At 37.7% G+C, this 23,827-nt stretch overlaps 1 protein-coding gene across 1 annotated transcript in view; it reads left to right on the forward strand.

Moving 5' to 3' along the window:
* The window catches only part of YARS2 (tyrosyl-tRNA synthetase 2), a 202,102-nt gene that overhangs the window by 19,372 nt on the left and 158,903 nt on the right, over positions 1 to 23,827 (forward strand). The window contains exon 2 of the mRNA XM_044088101.1: positions 6,875 to 7,042. Coding sequence (XP_043944036.1) covers positions 6,875 to 7,042 — 168 coding nt within the window. The remainder of the gene's footprint in view (positions 1 to 6,874; positions 7,043 to 23,827) is intronic.

A 23,827-nucleotide genomic window follows, 5' to 3' on the forward strand; every position in this document is an offset into this window, starting at 1 on the left:
AGAGGCAATTACCTTTCCCAGTAACTGAAAGCAGAGAGGCGACAGGTGAAGACCATCTCTGGCAAAGCAGCATGGTCTGTTGACCAAATTCTCCAAGGTTGACATACTGGATCCCCCTGGACTGACACTAGAAGCTAAGCCAATTGTTGGAAGTCAATCATTTTTTTTTTATATTGAGGCATCATCCTGGGTGAAGGTAGACTGCTGCTTAGGGTTAGGGACATACCTGTCTGGAACACATAATCTGAGAGCTCAGTCCTGTCTCTCTTGATATAGTCCAGTGAGGTACCTCTCAAGTCATTCACTCAAACATGGACTATGACAAAATCATAACAGCACTTGTTGTTGGGAGACTTGAGTGTGTGTATGTGTGTGTGTGTGTGTGTGTGTGTGTGTGTGTGTGTGTGTGTGTGTGTGTGATTTGATAAATCCTGGAACCTGAAAGGCAGCTGACTGTGACCTTCTTGTCCAGCCTGGTGAGGGGGGCATCTGTGTGTCTCACTATGGAGTCACCTATGATCAAGACATTTGGTTTTGAGGTGTTTTGCCTTAGGGGCTTATTGGCTGAGACACTGTTCTGTGTATTATTATGTGTAGTAGATTCGGTTGGATCTGCCGTGTGTGCAGTAGGTTTGATCCTAGGAGGTCTCTGATCTTTAGGTAGGCTTCTAGAGAGTACCTCCGCATGCGTGGGTTTATGTATTGTGAGTATTGACAGGCACTTGGGGGCTATGATGTAATATTTTAAAGCCAAACATTGCATTGTTGGATACCTGGAGGTAGACTAAAAAAAAAATCACAATGCTGAATCCATGTGGACAGACTCTGGGATTACATTTAAAAATATAAAAAAGTGTACAGAGTCCGAAAGTAGTGTTAAAATGTAGGAAACATCTAGACTTGATGAAATAAACATGTTTTGCAGTCTGTGTGTGCGGTTCTCCTTTAAGCTGAAGTTCAGAATTCCTATGTTGCATTTTGTAGTTCCAGTAATTGGTGTGTCTGAAGGTTTGTAGAAGTGAGACGTGGGATTTGAGAGCTAAAAGTCTTCTTGATCTGATTAGCTTGCATATTGCAGATGTTGCATGTAAGATTTAAGTACTTTTGTTGCATTCATTTTTAAACAGTATGTAGTATGTTAAAAATGTATTACGTATTTTTAGAACTGCAGCAAAGCTGTAGTAAGCTCACATCTTTTGCGAGAACTCTGGGAGTTGTTCATAAGGTATTGTGTATTTATAAACATCCCAAGATTTAAATTGTGCATCCTATTCTTAAGTGGCTTATGTTATAGATCCAGTCTACAGAGTGTTATAAACATGGCTAAGAAAAAAGAAATAATATACACCAGAAATAATCGAGACTATCAAAGTTACAGATCTAAAAAATATCTTGTTTTAAAAACCGTTACAAGAATATTAATAATAACCCGTCTACAAGTGATAACAAAAGTACAGAGAACTTTATTGGTAGTAATATTCAAAATAAACTATCCAAACACCATATTAATAACATAGATAAACCATTTTCCTTTAAAGAATTAAAGGAACAAATAAAAAATCTTAAGACAAAAGGCACCAGGGCTGGATTGTCTAACATGGACTACAAGGTATTCATGTCTATCTTAGCAGACAGATTAAGTAGTCTTCTTTCAATATTAATTCATGAAGACCAAACCGGATTTATCAAAAACAGAAAGGTACAAGACAATGTAATTAGATTACTGTCCTTAATAGACTTCGCAAACAAGAAAAAAAAAGAGCTTTCTATGTTAAGCCTTGATGTAGATAAAGCTTTCGACTCGCTAAGTTGGCCATATCTGTTTAAAGCATAGGATTAAACTATATGAAAAGTCCATAGCATATGTAAAAATTGGATCTTATCTATCCCATTCAGAATATTAAGAGGTACTAAGCAGGGGTGCGCCTCTCCCCATTACTCTTTACCTTGGCTATTGAGCCTCTTGCAAATTGTGTTAGAAATAATGGCAGCGTTAAAGGATAATAACGTGTCAGACAAATTATCCCCCAAGATACAAGTGTTTTCTGATGACCTACTAATAACATACTGAATTTTCAATATCATTAGAAATCACCTGTTACATAATCTAGACTTCTTTGCAAACCTCTCTGGTCTAATATTCAGTCACAACAAAAGTCAGGCACTTCTAGTGAGTAAAAATGTTATTATGAAACCTAGATCAAAAAGAGACATAAACTGCGAGGGCATGAATATTAAATATCTAGGTACCATTATTGAATCTAATTATAAAAAATCACCCACATCTAATTACCAACAGGTTAGAAACTCAATTACTAGTCTAATAGACAGTTGGAACAGACTGTTCTTCACATTTGAACACAGACTAACTTTTAATCAAAATTATACTGTTACCTAAAATCTTATTAATTGTTCAAGCTTTAATAATAAACCCACCTGTCAAAAGTAAACTGAAAATTAATAACTTATTACTTAACTTCCTTTGGTAACCCCAAAAAACAAGAATTTCTCTTGTCTGGCATGCCACAAGCAGGGATGAAGGAGGTATAGGGTTCCCAAATATTGTTTTTTATTTAAACTCCATTTATTAACATAGTGTCACTTTGGAATAATACTTGTACATCATATTGGAAATCAGTACATGAAGCCTTACTTCTTAATAGTAATAGGACATTGCTTGAACCATACACTCAAATAAATACGTACAAACATCTTTATATGGATTTTAAAAGTATACATTCAGGGTGAAAGGTCAAAAGTTGTTCTCACACCTCTTATAAACCAAATATTGCTGCTGTTTAAAAAGCTTATATTTTCTAATCGATTAATTAAGAATTTATTAATAATTATGTTTCCTATTGCTTACACAAATGAATGTTTGATATCTTTTGATACTCAGAAAATGTTAGAATGTAAGAAGGGTGACCTATTATATTGGAATCAATTTCTCTCTGCTAATAAAATACATTCTGCAGACTATTTGATCAGCAGATCTAGTTTGCAGAATTGCAATTGGCTGGACATCCAAACTTGTAAGGATTTTATACTTGCTAAGCTCGTACCCTCATTAGAGGTATACAAGAAGAGTAACTTAAAAATCTTGGATTTTATCTCAACAATTATTAATAGTTCACCCAAGAACACTTCATACATATCTGCTATTTATAAAATGCTCAGAAATTATTTTAGTAAAACATATGTTTCTTTTTGGAATTATTCAAGTGAAGTTAATAGACAAGTATTCTCAGACAAAGATAAAAAAAACTTTGTTTACAGTCAGTGAAGGACTCGACATCTTCCCTTTTCTGGGGTGTATACACATGGACATTTTTACATAGATGTTTTTTCACCCCACATAGACTAGCAGTAATGTACAAAAAAATGAAATGCTGGAGATCTGGACACCCCAATGCTGACTGGATACATATGGTTGTTAATTGCAAAATAATTTCCCCATTTTAGTTAGTCTTTAAATATCTTTGTAAAGCTGTGTGGAATGACAACAGTATAATTTCTGACTCCCTTATCCTTTTCAATGTTCCTGAAGTCATTCCTAAAAGCCAAACATTTTTATTATGGTCTGTCCTCAATATAACAAGGAAAATTTGTTACTAAAATTGGAAATCCCAGTCTACTCCTGTCTTTAAAGTTGAGTTTATTCATCTTATGAAATACATTTTTAAGAATGAGACTGCTACTATAAAAGCAAGGACTAACAACACAACCCATTTACTTGCTTGGACAAAATTGTCTAATCTGTTAGAGAAATATTATGTGTTCTCCTATGTATATCGCTTTTTTAGTTGTTATGGGCATTGTATATAGTTTGTTTTTCTTGTTAATATACTGCAAAGTTATTGTGTTATAAAATGAATAAAAGCATTTTGGGGAAAAAAAAAAAGGAAAACATATTGAAAAGTCCTCTCTAGCCTGAAGGAGGCACAAGCTAGACCGGAGAAGAATTTGAGTTTGTCTATCCTTTACCTTGAATGTGATGAGGGTGCTGTTTTGCTTTACATGTAGTAGATATTTGTTGTCCAGGTGTGGCATATATTGGGGTGTAAGTCTATCACCCACCATGTCTTGTCAATCTGTGATGGTTAGGTCCATTAACTTGATATTTGAGGGACCTTTTGTTTTTGAAGGGATAGGAATTCAAGAAGGGTCTGATCTTTCGTGGCTGAAAAAGCTGGACAGGGATCACCACAGAAGAGTCTGTAAAATAGGTGAGTACAGAGGGCTGCCAGACTATCAGGATAACAAAGTTTTAAAGGCATTTTTTTTCCTTTTATTTGGTCATCTCTGGGGTCTGTCAAGTTGAATGATGTGTTTAGAAAAATACATGCCTAATGGGCAGTTAGATTCAATAGTGAGTCTGCTGATAGATGAGCAAGGGGGGATTAAGAAGACTAGATCAAGAGGGATATGTCCTTGGAAGTTAGATGAGCCAGGTAGAATGTTATCCAAACTGCTGAAGAGACATGATGGTCAAAAGGTAAGGAATTGTCACAAAGAATGCCCAGATCCCTTGAGATAGTTTAGTTAGATGGATGTGTCATCTACATGGCAAGATTTGGAAATGCTTTATCAAAATAAATTATTTATTTTTTTAAACATTTAGTCTGAGACCCTTGACCTTGCACTAACGTAGTATAACTCCTGTCGGAACAGCTGTGAGCCAGTGGAGGATTGGTTTACAACCCCTAATTTTCAGTCGGACATTGATAACCATAAGCCAGGAGTGTTGGCTTGAAGGTCCTGGAAATGTCCAGGCAGTAGCGGGATCCATCACTGTGCCCTGTGTTACACCACTGATAACTGTTTTTGTTTTCACAACTGGCACTGTGGGACTCTAACCATGTGTGTTCTGCTACAAACCTGTTATCTATGCAGTGTATAGATTTACAAGTCTGTCAGTAATACCTGCTAGGGGAGTACGATGAAAGGCCTTGGTCAGGTCCAGATATATTTTATGTAATGCATAGCTGCTGTCTATTGCTTTGGTGATGATATTATTTATTTATTTATTTATTTTTAGAGGAATGAAGAAGACGACGCAGGAAATGTCACCAAAGCAAAATTGATGAGAATCCTGTGTTAAGAGATCTTAAGTGTCTAGATAAATGAGGTCTGATATAATACAATCCATGGCCTTTATGTATGACACTGTTGGGCCACCCCTTTCCTGACACCATTGCAGTGTCTGCTTTCCATGCTTCTGGAATGTAAGCAGTGGAGAGGCTGCTAAAATGCACCATATTTGCATTGATAATCAAGCAACATAGTATGCTGTCAGGGCCGATGGATGAGGTGTTCATGGCTTTGGAGAGGCCTAAGAGTTTTTGTTCCATAGTAGTAGTAGATGGTTAGTGGGACTGTGGAGTCTATGGAATAGTTATAGCTTTAGGTAGAGTAAAAGTTACACTAGATTTGTCAGCTAAGACATTAGCTACTTCCTTTGAGTCAGAGTGGGCAGCATCATTGTAGACTAATTCCGCAGTACCGGGTGGTGGTAAATCCCCGATATAGTTAAAATCTGCTGTTGTTTTTGCTTTCAGTGGCTATTTTAAGTTCACATTCAGCTTTGAGCTTCATAGTGGCACCTGTAAGCTCTTTTTGTTTGTGTGCACTTAAGGTGGGCAAAACTAGGCCTGTTGTAATCATTAAGTAAGTTCTTTCTCTTGTTATGTACTTCATTTTACAGGTTCCACAACAGGGCTTGTTTTTAAGTTTCACATTATATTTGGTACAGACATGGTCTGCCTTATCGATTGCAAGTATTTAAGTAAGGAATAGATGTGAGAAGCATAAGTTGTGGCTTTAGCAGTGTGGTGCACATGCACACACACAGACACAGCTGTGCACGTGTGTGTGTGTGTGTGGCTCCCAACATTAACCTCTACAGCTGACATGCAGAATTGCTTGTAGTGACTGCCATGCTGTGCATTCCTCCTGCATCCCATTTGATTCTGAATTACTCTGGACACTAGTAGCACTGTGTGGTGCATGGCATGGCATCCCATACACCCTTAATGCAGTCTGTATGCTTGCCCCAGTATTCATAGCATAACTACTACAGGGTGCTTTTGCTGCTGCTTTATCCACTGACCAAGTATTCCTGACTCTGCATAGTTTTGAAGGCTGCCCTTGTTTTCCTTGTGACTGTTGCCCAAATGCTATTGATGCTGCATCCTTGCAGAGCACAAGTTGCTGTGCACCTTTCACCTACATTTTCACAATTCTCCTGCACTGGATAACTGAACAGCTAGTAGTGCATATACTTCTCTTCCTTGCTTCTTGGATTTGCTTCTTTCTGACACCTCTTGTAACTTTGATGTAGAGCATACAGACCACCATGTTGTGTACACTTGTGCAATATTTCCATGTATGTGCATGGCCTTCATTGGGAGAGGAGGTGCATAGGTTGTAATACTGTGCTCCTTACTTTCCTGACTACAGCCTGCCTAAAAATGTCAGTTAGCATCTGATGCATGTTTTTCTGTGGTGCACTGAGAAAATAGTGACAACTGCATGATTCTGTTATACCTGTCTTTATTGTTGCATAGAGAGCCCCTTTGTTGCTATAGGTGTACAGTGTGGTGGCTGTCAGTTACTGACTGATGTTTTGCGCAGTTGACTGGTAACAAGGTAACTATTAATGTCCCCATTCCATGTCATTTCTAGAGCAATAGACAACGGTGACCCTTTTGATTTATAATGAACTTTGAAGAAACATGCAGCTGAAGCAGTTAGTTCAAGATCAGTATCTTCAGTAGAGAAGGGCATGCTTTGTTATGCAGCTGGCCATGTTCTGTTATACAGACCTAGTCTAGTTAATGTTCACGTGTGCTTACTTTGCTGTTTTCTTTAACAGGGTGACAGGAGAGCATGTATTTGGAATCACAGTTCCACTTATCACCACCATGGCAGGAGATAAACTGGGCAAGTCAGCAGGAAATGCTGTATGGCTGAACAGAGATAAGACATCACCTTTTGAATTGTACCAGTACTTTATTCGACAGGAAGATGCAAGTGTGGAGAGGTCAGCAAACACATCATAATGATTATATTTAGCTAGTCTCTTTATTAATTTTTTGAAGCCTAATATTTTTCATTTACTCTGTTTAGAAAATTAATATGTGTGCATGTGTTTATATACATTTGTACATACCTACATACACTTGGAATACATTAGGTCCCAGAAACTGGGGAAAAATGCCTTTATCTCAGAAAACCACTTCCCCGTCCATTTATTACAGAAATTATTTTCAGCTCCTGTAGAACAGATACTTAGCATTTAGAAATTACTGTCTTTGCAAAACTGCAGTTTCCACCTAAACTTATGTTAATGGAGTTTTTCTTCACAGATCATCCTTATAAACAGGATTTGCTGTGTGATACTTTCCAAGTTAACAAGCATTTAATAAATAAAAATAAATGTGTGTGAACAGAGACACAGACACACGTGTGTGTGTGTGTGTGTGTGTATATATATATATATATATATATATATATATATATATATATATATATATATGTATACACACACACGTGTATGTGTACATATATATATATATATATATATATATATATATATATATACACACACACACACACACACACACACGTAAATATATATAGAGAGAGAGCACATGCACACGCTCTCACTCTCTATATAAATGGGTGTACCTGAAATGATCAAACAACATAAGACCTACAGTAAAAAGACCAACAGAAAAATATCTAAACTGAAAAACACTGACAAAATTGAATGAATACTAGGGTAGGCTTTATGCCCTTTCTCCAGTGTTGTGCAACCTCACATGTGGTATATATAATGCGGGGGATCTTGCCCTCCTGCAAAAATATTGAGAAAATGTGGTTCGATTTTTGTCTGATTTTTCAATGGTTTTGTGTGTTTAGACTGTCACTTTTTCTGTGTTTTTTGCCCTGTCCCCACAACCCCTGCTAATTATATATATCAACCCTGAGATGGCACAACAGTGGGGAAAGGACATAAACCCTCTCCAGTGTAACCTCAGTTTTTTTCAGCGTCTTATGTTTAGATGTTTTTCAGTTTAGGGCTTTTTTTTTTTACTTTTAGATATTTTTCTGTCTGTCATTTTATTGTCGATCTTATGTTTAGATCTTTTCAGATGTGTGTGTGTGTGTGTGTGTGTGTGTGTGTGTGTGTGTGTGTGTGTGTGTGTGTGTGTGCGCGCACCAACACATAAAATGTATAGTGTCCCATTGGAGTTCTGAGGGTTTTTTTTCCATTCTAACCCAGCTGGTCCATTCAGTCCGCTTTGCTCACTAGGAATAAGGGTTGATAAAACCGGGGAGAGGTCATCATCCTGCATTCTGTGAACTGGACATATTTGAAGCCTTAACTTCTTGCGCTAGTTCTAGGCTCACTTTGGGCTTGCTTCCTGAGGGACAAAAGTCATCATATCCAAGGTAATGTGCATATCTTGGGACCCCATCTTCCTGGGACATGCAGTGAAACACTCTGAGACTATGCTCCACCTTTACAGTAGCATGTCACCTCTACTCTGGTCCCATCCCATCTGATTTGACTTGTGCTCTGCCTTTCTTTCTGAAAACACTAGCAAAACAGCAGCTGCACTTACCTCTAGCAAATATTCCTCCCCCCTCATCAAGGTGAACAGATGCAGCCCCTTTATTCTTCCCCTTCCTCTCTCTGACTAGGGCTGCTTATCAAAATCCAGTCCCTGGGATCATCAGCAGGAGTGCTTTCCTCTGTGTCATAGAGCTGATGGCATTCTAAAGATTTTAACTATATTCCTCAGAGTAATGCAACTGCAAGAGTGACTATGGACTAATATATAAAGTCTGAGGTTGCAGTGCATCAGTGTCCTGCTCCATGGTACAAGACTGTTGTAGGTAGTATGTGCAAGTTTCAGGATTGTGGTGGCAGAGTACTAAGTCACAGTGGTTTGTGGGGGTGTAAAATACTTAAGGCATAAGAACAAGTTTTATAGTTTTGCTGTTTCTTGCTTGCTTTGCATTCTATTTTTTTTAAGTTCAGAGGAGATACTCTAAAACACACATGCACATGTCTATGTACACACATTAACAGTGTCAGTGGTTCAGTTGGTAGCACAATTGCCTTTCTTGTCTTTGATTGTGAATGGTCAGACATTTGTGGATTTTTTCCTACACTGAGTATTTGGACCACTTTTCCAATATTAATACTGCTGTGCAGCACATACAGGGTTACTGCAGTCCTGACCTTTTGTTCTTCATGTGAAACATTAAACCAAAGTCCCCATCTGCCTTTGCTGCTGGTAGCACAGGTTGATTGAAAATGTCCCATGACACGCAGTGAAAAAAGAAGAGAGAGAGATGTAAATTTATAACTTAAAATTCCAAACGTGGAGAATATATATATATATATATATATATATATATATATATATATATATATATATATATATGTGTGTATATATATATATATATATATATATATATGTGTGTGTGTATATATGTATGTATATATATATATATATATATATATGTGTGTGTGTGTGTGTGGATGTATGTAATATAAACAAAAAAAAAAAATATATATATATATATATATATATATATATATATATATATATATATATATATATATAATAGGTCTACTTCACTTGACCTAAATTTCATTTGACTGATACCCAATTAACCTAAATTTCGTTTGACTGACTCCCATTTCACCAACAGCTTACAATGCTGAATTGCAACATACTAAATCTTAAACCATAGACAAGCACACTTAGAACACCAATAACTAACCATTTCCAGAACGTAAAAACTACTTACTGACCCTGTTAATAGAAACGGGACAATGTACAACCAGCTAGGTGGGGGGATTACGCCCTCGCACGCCCTAATTATATATACTAACTTCAGGATTGCAGTACAGTGGGGAAAGGGTATATACCTTGAACTTGCCTTACAGTACTCTACACGATGCCACTACTGCTGGGAACGCACAAAACAATCGCCAAATTACTTTAGATACTTCCCATAAAAATGTAAATAGAAAAATCCACATTTAGAAACACTACAGCACTGCTTTCTACATGACTATCGGAATTCTAATGGTCAGCACAGTAACTTACAGTAATTATTTTTATCACAAACAAGTCACAGGTGAAGGAAAACCCACTACAAGTATATGTCTTGCATGTTGGTGAAATGGAAGTCAGTGAAATGAAATTTAGCTCAAGTGGGTGTCAGTCAAATGAAATTTAGGTCAAGTAAAGTAGACCCATATATATATATATATATATATATATATATATATACATACATATATATATATATATATATATATATATATATATATATATACACACATACGCATAAACATATACTTACATATATGCACACATAGTTTACATAATATGAACTGTTTCAGAAAGCATGTTTGTGACAGGCACGTACAAAACATTCAGCCTCCCTAAGCCTTCTTCCATAACTATAGCTTTATTTATCTATCTCTTTATTTACATTTGTTAACTTTGGTAATGGGCTGATTCAAAATAGACCCATTTCAGCCACAATCCAGAATTACAAAAAATGCAAATTGCAAACTTAGTTTTTATACAGTAAAACAGCAGTAATGGGTAACAGCTTAACAGTGTAAAAAATTCAGTAAAATTCAGTGGTTGAAAATTTCAAACTACAGCATTTGAGTCACTTGTATTATGAATATGTGAATAGTCTGTACATGTTTAGAAAAGGGTAAGAGTGTAATTAAAAATGCAGCGATAATGAGTTGTTGCAAAATGCAATGCACTGAATTAGGAGTGAAGAGATATAATATTAGCAGGTTAGAAGTTAATTATGTTGATGCTACTTATTGTGTAAATGCACAGGATGTGGGGTAGAGTTTATTTAGAAAGGAGAGTTGGATGAATATGTAACAGGTGGCTGACTGAAATGGGTTGCAGTTATTTTGTGGAAGGTTAGCAGTTTTTCCTCTGAATTTGTTGTAAGTGGGTATGCTATTTGCATTAGCCCACTTTTTATTGTATAAAGTTCATCTGCACATGTTCCACTTCAAGCAAGCACACCAACATCATTTAATATATTATGCTTCCATTTCATTTAAATCTTCTAATATCCATAAATTTCATGACAGTTTCTCTCATTTTCTAATAAAACTTGTTGAAATTGCCGTTTCCCAAAATGTTTGAATTGTCTGACAATCATAAAAATACAATGAACAGTTTCTTCACTTTTAACAACCCAACCCTAAACTAAGTCTTTCTTCAGAATGTTTATATTTTATTAGTGGCAGTTTATTTAAAGAAAGATACCACAAGAATGTCCCCCGTTGCACCTGTAATGTAAATGTCTTTCTTCCGGCAATTAATTTGTTGTTCTTTTTCAGAACTCTGCTATGCAGTTAGTAAATAATACTCCCTTATTTTAGTTTCAGGCCATAATTTCCTACCCACCTCTCAAATGTATCATGAACAGTCCTCATTTTGAGCGTTTAAAATTCTGTGTTCTCCACTTTGAAAGGGTTTGTCATACATTCATTGCTAAGACTTTTTAAAAACTGTCCATGGTAAATAATGCTGAATAGTACTAAGTCATATTAATTCATCAAAAGAACTGTAAGAAATGAAGAAAGAATAATATGTTGTGACTTTCCTAACTTAAGTTGCTAGTAATGGTTCCATGTTTTGTCCGTTCATTTTACTTTTTAAGAGGTAGTGTTCCACATTTTGGAGGTGGAGGGTTGAGAGCAACAATGTCTCCCATTCCTTATGTTAAACATCCAAATACATATGTTGAACTTTAACATCAAGGTCCTTTCTTTTGCTCAGCATTTCCCTCACCAGTGGACTAGAGACACCCCCAGTAGATAAAGCAGTGTGTGATACACTATCCTCCTTCAAATGGGATCTGGATAATTGGTTGGGTATTCACAGGTTCACTCTGAGATTGGCAAAGAGAACCTTCAGTCACTGGATCCAACCCTGTTGAGTTTCTTGAAGGACAGCTCATGCCTACTTAACCTGGTGGACTTCTTCGAGAAGGTCATCAGAGCAGTGGACGAGTGAAAAACAGTGCATACTCCCTGCCTTGACCTGGACAAAACCTACAGCACAGTACCACTCACACATTGTTGACAAACTCCTGAAATTAGATATATACCCCCTGTGTCACCTGCTAGATAGCCAGCTGGCTCAGTGATAGGACCAAAGAAGCGTGACTACTCACAAACAGTGTCCCTCAAGGCTCACTGCTGAGGCTGCTTCTTCTTGGTATCTGTTTTCTGAGGTCAAGGCCAACGTCAGGGGCTTCTGGCTGACCATATTTACAGATGATTGCAAACTAGATGCATTCATAGACTCCCTACTGACACAAATACGCCCCCAAGAAGGTGTGATATAGACAAATAACTGCTGTCAGAGCCATGGTCTAAACCTCAGTTCCATGAAATGCACCATACTCTCCTTTGGGAAGACAGGTACCCCTGAAAGCTACCATATTGATAATGCACCCCTAAGACTAGACCCCATGTGGTCCGCGATCTGGGAACGTGGAAGATCTGGGAACGTGGACAGCAATCTGCCTTTTGATCATACTATGTCAGCAGAGAAAGGAAATCATTCTTTGTTGCACAACTTATAAGCAAGGGTATATCATCCAAGTCTAAGGATGTCATTGTTCTGCTGTACTTCTTACTCAGTGACTGGTCTGCTGAAGTCAGTGCCCCCTTTAGTGTGAACCTAATCAGGCATTTACAACAACTGCATCCACAGAGGTTCCTCACAGAAAGAATACAGGGTGTAAACATGTCCTACATGGATAGCCTCAAAGCCTTGTCCTTGTAAGTGGTATCCTACATGCTGCTGACTGGTGGTCAATGACTGGCCTATAAAAGCATCCTCTGATGCAGCTTTGATGGACCTGTTGCACATCCACAAAGCTAGTAACATCAGAATTATCCTGTGTAGAAACCTAATGTTTACCTGCACTATGAGCAAGACATGCTGGAGGGACAGGTATTTGTCTCTGAGACTACCCCATCTCTGAAGCAGGCTTCCCATGTATGTCAAGTAGAGTTTTTCAATAACCCAGTTTAAGCATAACTTGGACAAGAGGTTAGGAAACCGGAAATTTACCCCTGGTCTGGCACCTGTCTCTCTAATAGATAAAGACAGCCTGTAAATGTGTGACTACCCATGCCCAAGTCTACATATACCCCATAAGACATCTCTAAAGTATCAACCTGCCAGATAAATTTGGGAAGCAAGGCTAGGCTTAAAAAGACCTCCAGGGGTTGTTGGCCTATTAATCTGCTATGAACTGGCCTAGTACCATTTGAGAGGGGAGGTACAGTCTTGGGGAGGAACTTGCAAGGTGTAATAGTTACAAGACTGTGTAGATTTGCATTTCTTATGATTCCCTCCATTCCGAACATATTTGATATTTAAACCAAAGAGCATCCCTCAGCAAATTACCCACTTTATCTTCCTGAACTGTGATTCTGAGCAAATGGAACAGATACAGGGAGGATAAGTACACTTCTGAATTTTGCAAACCCACCATTCAGTGCATTTGTGTGTGTGTGTGTGTGTGTGTATCTACTTCACTTCACCTAAATCTCATTTGACGGACTTTCATTTCACTGAGACCTAATCACCTAAAGTTCACTTCACCTAAAACTCATTTAACCAACTCTGATTTCACCGACTGCTTACAATGCTGAATTTTAAAATAGTACATTTTAAACCACAGACATGCACACTTAACACCAATTACTAACTCTTACCAGAACTTAAATATTACATACTTACCCTCTTAACCGAAACCGGACAATATAAAACCAAACTAGGTGTGGGGCTGTGCCCCCCACACTCCCCCTAACCATATATACTAACTTAAGGATCGCACTGCAGTGGCGAGATGGGCATATACTTTTTACTTGCCTTATAGTACTCTACACAATGCCATTACTAAAATTCGGTGAAATGAGAGTCGGTCAAATGAGTTTTAGGTGAAATGAACTTTAAGTGATTTGGTATCGGTGAAATGAGACATATAAATGGTTTACTATCAGAATTTAGATTGGCACTTACGTGAATCTGGGAAGGTCGAAAGGCTGTTTTCAAGTTTTCGTAATTCCAATCTGGAAAATGTTTGAATCCACATTAGAGAATGGTAGTGTGCATTCGTTAATGTGGAGTCAACATTCTGATAACAGATCGCACTATAGTGGGAATTGGGAAATGTACCCTTTTCTCACTGTAGTGCGATCTTGGCGATGGAATATATAAAATGCAGGGGGTGTGGGGGGGTGCAGGGGAGCTTGCCCCCCTGCAAAAACATTATTGGTAACACAAGACTTTTGACATTGGAACTTCTGGTGTTCAAATGTCGATTCCATGTTACTATTTCCAAAATTTTGGTAATTCGTTATTACCAATTTTGGCAAACTGGTTTGATTAAAAGGTGGACATTTATTTAAATTTTCCACATTTTGATAGTAAACCTATGTAAAATATTTTGTATAGAAAAACTACTGTCAAACAGTTCCCTTTTCAAACGTGTTGAAAGGGTAGAACTCAGTGGCAGCAGTAAGCAGAATTCTGTGGTGTATCATTGAGGAGATAGACTCCAGAGTAAGGAAGTAATGCCTCCATTCTGCAGGGCTTTTATGTGTTCACACTTTGTGTACTGTGTGCAGTTTTGGAGTCCATAAAGTGGAGAAGCCATTGAGCAGCTTGAAAGAATCAAGAAGAAAACCACTGGAAAGATCCTTGGGATAAAGGAGAAGGAATGTGTGAAGAGATATGGGAGTCTGCATTCATATTTGTTCGCAAGATCATTTTAGAAAGGTGTAGAGAGGACATCCTGAGCAGCAAGGACAGACATAAAAGAAAGGGCACAGAGAATAATTGTGGGGGTTAAGTATTCCCTTGACTGTCTACAAGTACTCCCTCACAGAGAGGGTTGTAGAACTATATATGGGCTCCCAGAATGGGTTTTGGAAAGTGAATCCACAGTACCATTTAACAAGGCATTGAGGTAGGTGGAAAAAGGGTAAGGTGTAATGTAGGGATAAATGGGGAACATAGAATTTTAAATGTATGTAGAACTTGAAGGGATGATGTACAGTTGACATAATGGTTAAGATCTGTGCCCATCATGCACAAAGTATAGTGTTCAATCTTGACCTTCGGTCAATGCCTGTATGGTGTTTTGCATGTTTTTCTGTGCCTGGGTTCCTCCAACCTCCCAAAAACATCCTGAGTGTTTCCACCTCAGGCTCGCACAAGAGTGGTGTTATGGGCAGCAGCAGAGATACTAGGTTGTGCCCTATAGGTGGAAGAGTTTTATAGACAAACCACTTTGAGCATCAGCTGTAGTGTGGAGTATCCTGTATACAGGATATCACAGATCACAGACTGTGCACCATGTCAGGGCTAGCCAATCAGTGGTGTAAAAATTGGCTTCACTGGATTCGGTTGTGTTGACTGTCACCAAATGGGCATGGGTATTTGCCAGTGATAAGTAGGTTGACGGCCTACTCCAGCCTAAGCCAGGGACCCATGCTAATGATGGGAGGGGTATATGTATCAATGTTGGCAATTGTGTGCCTGCCATAAAGCCTAGCAGCCCTGGGTCAGTAAACTACAAGCCAATGTCTGTTTGACCAGCTTCATTTACCTGGGACAGCTCTGTTGAGTGAAAGCTGGACATAAAACCAATCCATCTACACTCGATACAGGTTATTGACAGGATTTGGCTTGAAGTGAATGACATTATGATGAGAAGGAGGCTAGACATCCTCTGTAAGCAGAAGACCAGATGAAAGGGCAGGGCAACAGAGCCATTTAGCTTGGCATCCAGAGTGTATTTCTTAGGAGAGGGACAGACTAGAGATGGTATGAGAATTGTGGTGAGGGAGAAGCTTTAGAAGACAGTGAGTGATGTCATCAGAATTAGTGATTTCATTCATGGCAATCACACTTCAGTGTAAGAATATAGGGTACTGCTCATAATCTCTGGCTGTGCCCCACAGCAGGGTTTTATCGTGAGGAAAAGAATGCATTCAGACAGCAGTTACAAGATCTGCTAGGTAAAGCAGGAGAACACAAATTGGTGTTGATAATGGGTGACCTGAAAGCACATATTTGGATAGACAGAACAGGATATGAGAACTGCCTGGTTCCATGTGGTAGAGCAATAGAAATAGAGGAGGAAAAGCCATTCTAGACCTCTGTCTGGCAAATGGCGTGATGGTGGCCAACACCCATGGTTCAGCAAGTGAGATTTGTCACAAGATCACATACCAGAGTGCCCAGCATGCAACTTTGGTAGATTTTCTCCTAGTAAGGAAAAGAACAATTGAGTAGAAGCAGTGATTGCAAAGTCATCCCCAGTGAAATAGTCATATCACAGCATAAATTATTGGTTGTTACGGTCATCCACATACAGTGGTCAGAGATGACTCTAAGGTTAACAGAGACAAGGTTGGAGATTTGGAAGTCGACTGAAGTGAAAGCACAAGAGTTCAAGGAATTATTCAGGCCTCTAGCACCTCAGGAAGAAGAGCAAATAGGGGAGTTGAAGAAGAATGGCAATGTCTCAAACATCATGTGTAAGGATATAGAACCAGTATGTGGCCAAGCCCCAGGTATAAGGAAAGCTGGTGGTGGAATGCAGAAGTCCAAGAAGTCATCAAAAGAAAGGAGGAGTGATTTTGACTTTCAAGATAGCTGCACACTGATCACCAGCTTAACTTCAGCTCTCTGTGCGGAAAAAAAACTGAGAAACAGCGGCCTGTGATATTGTCAGCTTGAGTAAAATTCAGTTACTGGCTAGCAAGTACACTGTGAAGAAACACGAGGTTCCAGTCAACATGGCAGAACATACGCAAAACCAAATTTAAGTGCTTTCATGGACCTAACCACTTCATCAGACCACATTAAAACTAAATAAAACAAAGCACTACTATATACAAAAAGCTCAACAAGCTATAAACCAATAAAAAACAGTGAAAACAACCAGTTCAGTTAAGGAGTTGGCTAGGAAGCCTGCAAAGCCAGTTTTAAAAGAACAGTACCATTTAGCCTGGGTGGTCTATGAGCACAAAGAGCAATAATCCATTTAACTTCCATCTGTTCCACCCAATTTACAAGATCACCACCTCGAACACTATCAAAAGATAGGTGTAGAGCTAAAAAATGGAAAACATTATCTTTAAAAACATCAATATGTTGTGCAAGAGCATTAGTAGTACAATGGTTCCTTATATCACCTAAGTGCTCCAAAATCCATTCCTTAAAGGGGCGGTTAGTTTTAACCTTCTTAGTTACTCAATCATGAGCACAAACCATTGCTTACTCTCAACATCACATCCAGTGCAAATATCACTTGAATAGGTCAGGGTGATTCTAGTACTTTTAGTACAACTTCGCAAGCTAGTACATGGTTTCCTATCCTTAGAGAAATAAGGATGTGCAACATTTCTTCTGTCAACAGCAGCAACACTGGCATATTTATCAACCTCAACCATTGAATAACCTCTGTCAATAAAATTACAACAGAGATCATCTAGAGTCTGGCCTGTGCTCATGACTGATGTTAAGGTCAGGAAGGTTGTTTGGGATAAACCTAATTATATTTTTAGGAACAACTCTTTGAAGAGACATTTCTCTGCTATGGTGTGTTTGATGGTAAGCATTGTGCATGCTCTGATAGGCTGGGGACGTACCCTTGCCAGTCTGCTAAATCCTGTTTAATTTATGAAAAGAAAAGCTTTGTACATCCAGTAACTAAGAAAGTTTTTTTCACCGAGGTTTAATGCTGACTGTAAATTTCTGACTTAGTTTATCTGGCGATATGTAATCAGTGCTTAAGTTTTTATCTGGATAAAGCTAACCACCCCTTTAAGGAATGGATTCTGGAGCACTTGGGTAATATAAGGAACAGTTGTACTACCAATGCTCTTGCACAACATATTGATGTTTTTAAATGTCATGTTTTCTGTTTTTTTAGGTCTACAGTTATCGTTTAATTGTGTTCGAGCTGGTGATATTGTAAATTGGGTGGAACAGATGGAAGTTAAATGGATTATTGCACTTCATACTCAGACCACCCAGGCTAAATAGTACTGTTACTTTAAAACCAGCTTTGCAGGCTCGTAAACCAACTTGTTAATTGAATTGGTTGTTTTTATTGGTTTATGACTTGTTGAGCTTTTTTTATATAGTAGGGCCTTGTGTTATTTAGTTTTAATGTGGTCTGATGAAGTGGCTAGGTCCATGAAAGTGCTTACTCAATAAATTTGGTTTTGTGTATATTCTGCTGTGTTGGTCAGAAACTTTATTTTTCTTCATATTCTTTGTGTGGAACCGACTTTTAACTACAAGGTGTGTTTGTTTCGTAGTAGTAAAGTACACTGCTTAGATGCCAGCAAAGAATAAACTGAGAGAGCCTGAAAGAAGATCACCTAGAAAAGGTGAAGAGAAAATACTGACTAGGAAGAATCCTGCAGCTGTTCAGCAAAAAGCAGTTCAAGCTCCAGCTTTGATGCAAGACATGACTTCCAGTAATCTAAGGGAAAAAAAAGTCAAGTATACTCAGAGTTGATTAAAATAAACAAAACTCTGAAGGAGTGTATCAACTCAAATAACCAAAGGCACCAAAAATGGAATGCGCTTTGAGTCGATATTTAGATGACCTGATAAAACTGCAAAAATCAGAGATCAAAACGAAAAAAAGGTCGGCTGAATAGGAGATTGCTCAAAAGCAATGCTTCAAAAAAAAAAAACGGAAGAATTAGAGGAAAGAGCACATAGGGAAACGTGAACTTTTTGTGGCAAAAGAAACTAGAAGGAACAGACTGTTAATTCTATCAATGCACAGATAAACAACTGGACTGGTATTCCACAGGAGTAACTGTTAATTGAAAGGGCACACCATGTGTATGCTCTAAATCTGGTCGTGAGAAAGCAGCCAAGACCTTTATTAGTAAAGATGCGCACCTACCAGTAGAAAGAGTTGATCCTGACAAAAACTGTGACAGAAGGAAAAAGTATTCTAATGTGGAGACAGTAGAGTGTAGAAAATGATTATTCACTGTATATCAGACAGAAAAGAAACACATTTATTTCAGTAATCGGAAATATCAAGAGGCAGGTATGAGATTCAACCTGATGTATCCAGCTGTCTTCATAATATTTTTTCCTGGAGGTTCAAAGTCATTTTTCTATGTAGATCAAGCTAAGGAGAAAAATGCAAAATTTTGCCAACAAAAAGTGAGCCATTGAACAGAGGGGGGGGGGGGCTCTGCTTATTATTATTATGATAATAAAGCACACAGAGACTTTGCCAGTGAAACCTTTTCTACTGTTCCAAAGGAAAATGCTTGAGAGAGGGAGAGAAATGCACAGGAATTGACTCGAAGAATCGGGAGTAGCTTGGAATTTAATCAGATTCCTGGTTTGGGAGATTGAGAATAACTGGAACAAGACCAGCAGCATGGAAATCAGAGAGTAAATGTGACAATGCAGAATGTCAGCAGATGCCTTTGTGAAATATGGCTATATAAGAATAACTGGAAAGAGTGGACTTTTGTTGAATTTGTTAAACTTGAGGGAAACTGAAAAGCATTTGACTCGCTTCATGTCATTAATGTTTGGAAGGACTATGGGGGAAGAAGGAAAAAGGTGACTAAGTAAAACAGTTTCTGTTCTTATTTCTATGAAACTTTTCACAATATAAATTGCATATTTTATAGTAAAGTATTCTTAGTTTGCTTGTATTTGATGAAGTTGCTGAAGTAAACTGGTGCCTTTTTTCTTTTTTGGTATTAAGAATTGTAGGCATTACAGTGTAAAAACAGAAGAAAAGCTAGACAAAAACATGTTTAAGTTAATAGGCTGTAATCTTCAGTTGTTGACATGCTGGATGGGATGTAAAAGTACACAGATCATAATACATGTTGAGCTAATATATTTTCTTGTAGTTTTGCATAGGTGAATGTCTGGATTATGACCCTTGGATTAATCTAATAACACATTTTAGGTGGAAACAAGTAAATATGAGAACAGATATAATGAAAAGTTTTCCTTTGGTAATAAATGTTTCAGCTGGTCTTTCAGGCTGCAGCAGAGGACTATATGTTTTTTCTTACATTTCCATAGAGAGAAGTTGATAATAGGGTAATAAAAGAATACTGGATTCTTCAAGGCTAAAAGTTGATTTCTGAAAGCATGCAAGTTGTTTTCATATCTGGGGGAGGTATAAAAATAAAGAATAGACAACAATCGGTGTAAGTAGAAGCACAAGCAGTAACATATGATATGCATGGAAAACCTCAGTTTCAGGTTAATTAGAGTCTGTGTTAGCTGTCTATTTGTTCCTGTTAGGAGAGTTGCATTTCATTATTTGAAGATGTACATAGATATGTTTGTGTTAATAGGTTATGGAGATGTTTGATGTATGTGTTTGTGTTAATAGGTTAAGCGGGTGTTTTTGTTTCTTTCTTTGGGGCTTTTTATTAAAGCAAAACATTTTGTAAAATGCAATATAGGTTCCACTGTTGATAATAAGGAAAAAAAACTGTATAAAGGATTAACGTGCAAAACATAAAAAGTTGCCATATGTAATAGGTGAGAGTAATGACTTCTTGCCATAATGGTGGCACTTTCCATATTATCTTGGAATGTGAATGGGCTCGCAGGTTTAGACAGAAAGGAAAGAATACTGAAGCTATATTGAGAAATGCAGAGTGCAAATAGCAATGCCACAGGAGACACATTTGGAAAGAACTAAGCATGTGAATTTGATAAAGGATTTCAGGATGGATACTCAGCAGAATATCAGAGACAAAGGAAAAGGGGAGTACTTATGTTAATTGCTAGAGGAGCTCCAGTAGTGGCATAAGAAGAAAAAGATGATGATAATGACAGGTTTATGATAGTAAGGGGCTACTGGCAACGGATATGAGGATTACACTGGCATGTATTTATATTCCACCTAAAATTGCTATTATGAAGCTTAAAAAATGGGAGAAATCATCAGCAGGGGTTATTACTTACAGGTGGGACTGGAATGTGATTTGCAGCAATGATGATGTATCTGGGAGACCTAGAAGGGAAAATATAATAAGTGTGTAGATTTCTGAAGAAATTTACAAAAAAAATGGTATGAAAGACATGAATTCAGTAGTAGGACATCTTAGAGAATTACATATTATTCCCCAAAGTACAATAACTGGCTAGAATAGACATAAAATATATTTCAGTGGAACATGTGCATTTAACTGAGAACTTTGACACACATCCAGCAACTATTTCAGATCATGCACTGGCAATTGCTAAGATAAATATGCAACGTAATGAAGTAAAGATAAGAAACTGGCACTTCCCCACTTACCTGTTAAAAATAGAAGAATTTAAGGAATGGATAGTGGAAACTATCCAGGAGTTGATAGGGAATATTGAAAGTACTCCAGAAGTTACAGCTAGTGAGTGAGAAAACAGGATAGAAATAAAAGAGAGATAGATCTGGTTAAGAAGTAGTAAGAATTATTTAGAGGGGCTGACAAAGGTTAAAGTATTACAAAATAAGGGAAATCTTTCAGAACAAGAAGAGGCATGCTTGCCGAGTGCTAAAGAGAAAATAAGTGAGTACCTGAATAATATGCATGAGTTTAGAAAGATTACTGTAAAGCAACTCTCTTGATACATACTCCAGAGCATAAAAACGTTTGATACAACTACTTCAACAGAAAGTACAAAGGGTTGATGCCAAACTTGGGGAGCCTATAACAAGAAAATTAACCAGAGATCTTATAGAGGTACTAGAGATATTTTGGAAATTTTATGAAAATATGTATAAAACACAGAAGTGGAAGTATCAAGAAAAAGCACAAATGGAAATGTTTTTGGAAGACTCAAATATGCCAAGTTTAGAAGAAGATGAGGCACAACAACTAACAATTAAGATATGCGGAGATGATACTATGATGTATAACCAGTCTGCAGGAAAGTCTCCAGGAATATATGGTATTCCATTGGAAGTTTGGGAACTAGGAGGGAAGATGATGATAAAGATCTGGACATTTTTAACAGTATTGTAGGAGGGGGAAGGCACCGGCATTATGGAAAAAAAACTGTGGTAGCAGTAATACCTAAAGACCTGTCTGATCAAACTTTATATAAGCCCATTTCAGTTTTAAACCATTATTATAAAGTGTTTATGCCTATAATGGCTAAAAGAATGGCAAAGGTGATGCCAAAATTGATGGATATGGACCAGTGTGGTTTTGTGGAGGGGAGGCAAACATTTGACAACATTTATAGAACAATGATTATCCAGAGGGAAGTAGAATGTAGGAAAATCCCACTGTTATTGGTGGGACTTGATGCAGAAAAAGCATTTGACAGAGTAAGCTGGATTTTGAGTGGGGCAAGGGAAGCATTTTTATTTCCTGATACAGTAAGGTTAATTAGAAGAATATATGAGAGATTGGAGGCAAAAATCAAAAGAAAGTGGATTAAATGGGATTTTACATGCAGATCCTTAAGGAGAATGACAACAGTCATAAGTATTAATAAAGTAGCAGAAAGCATATTAAGAACTAAGCCAACACGAGAATGGAGAAAGGAAACTCTGCCGATAGGGATGACTGCATTTACGGTTATAGAGAGTAGGCAAGAGGGGGCTGGAATTTACTGGAGGAGGCTGTCAAAGGATCCAATTTATTGGAACAAATAGAGAAGTAATAAAATGGGAAGAGGCCAAGAAGACATCTGAATTGCAAGCTAGTGATTGCTTTCCCTTTCAGCGGTTGATTTATTTATTTACATTTGTTGACCGGGAGTGTCCGACTGGATGTAGGTCCATTTTCAGTGGAGGCCCGGGGAGGAAAGCTCCACAGTTAAAATAAACAGACAGTAGTTACATTGGATTACATAGCGATTAACAGTTTGATTAACATAGCAGTTAATTACAAACATATTTACAGATGAAGAACATAGTACATCAATAGACAACTAGAATCTTTATCTGCGAAGTACATAACAGACATTAACAAATGTTGCAATAAGAAGTTCCAACTAGGCTTATGAGCATCTGAGCTTGCTATAATCAAGGTAGTTAGTGGGGTGGAAAGAAAGGTAGTGGTTGGATGGGGTGGGTGATATTAGAGTGGGAGTTGCAAGGGCATAGCCAGCATGTTTTTAGGTGCGCTTTTAGTAAAGTTTTGAAGTGGGTGCATGATGGTACGGAGGTAATTGTGGGTGGGAGGGAGTTCCATAATTTGGCTGTGGCGCAAGAGAATAGTGCTTCACCAGCAGAGTTATTGGCTTTAGTGATCTGCAAGTGATTTTTTTGATATCAGAGTATAGACAAAGAGAAAGAGATACAAGGATCCTAAATGAAAAATCTGCACTGGCTGAATTTTTATTTGAATCTAGAACAGAAGTTGCTGTTTAAAAAGGAATAATTAATAGGGCATATAAAATATTGCATAACTGTAGGAATCAGTCAGAGGAGGTCAGAAAAAGAGTGGGAAGAGAAGTTAGATATGCATATCACAAAAAGATAATGGAAGGACAACAGCTATGCAACAAAATGTAGATGATTTAAGATTCTTGCTTGGAGATGTTTGTATACTTTTATACCTCAAGCATACTCCAAAGATTTTTTTTCTAAGGTAGATGGCAAATATTGGAGGTATGATGGGGAAGAAAGAGGTACCTGGGAGCATATGTTCTTGGAGTGTAATGAGCAAGTCAACTTAATTCCCTCCAGAGTGCTCTGTTAGTAATACTGGGAT

This window comes from Protopterus annectens, chromosome 11.part0 (assembly GCF_019279795.1).
Source record: "Protopterus annectens isolate FY-2018-M chromosome 11.part0, PAN1.0, whole genome shotgun sequence".
Taxonomy (NCBI): domain Eukaryota; kingdom Metazoa; phylum Chordata; order Ceratodontiformes; family Protopteridae; genus Protopterus; species Protopterus annectens.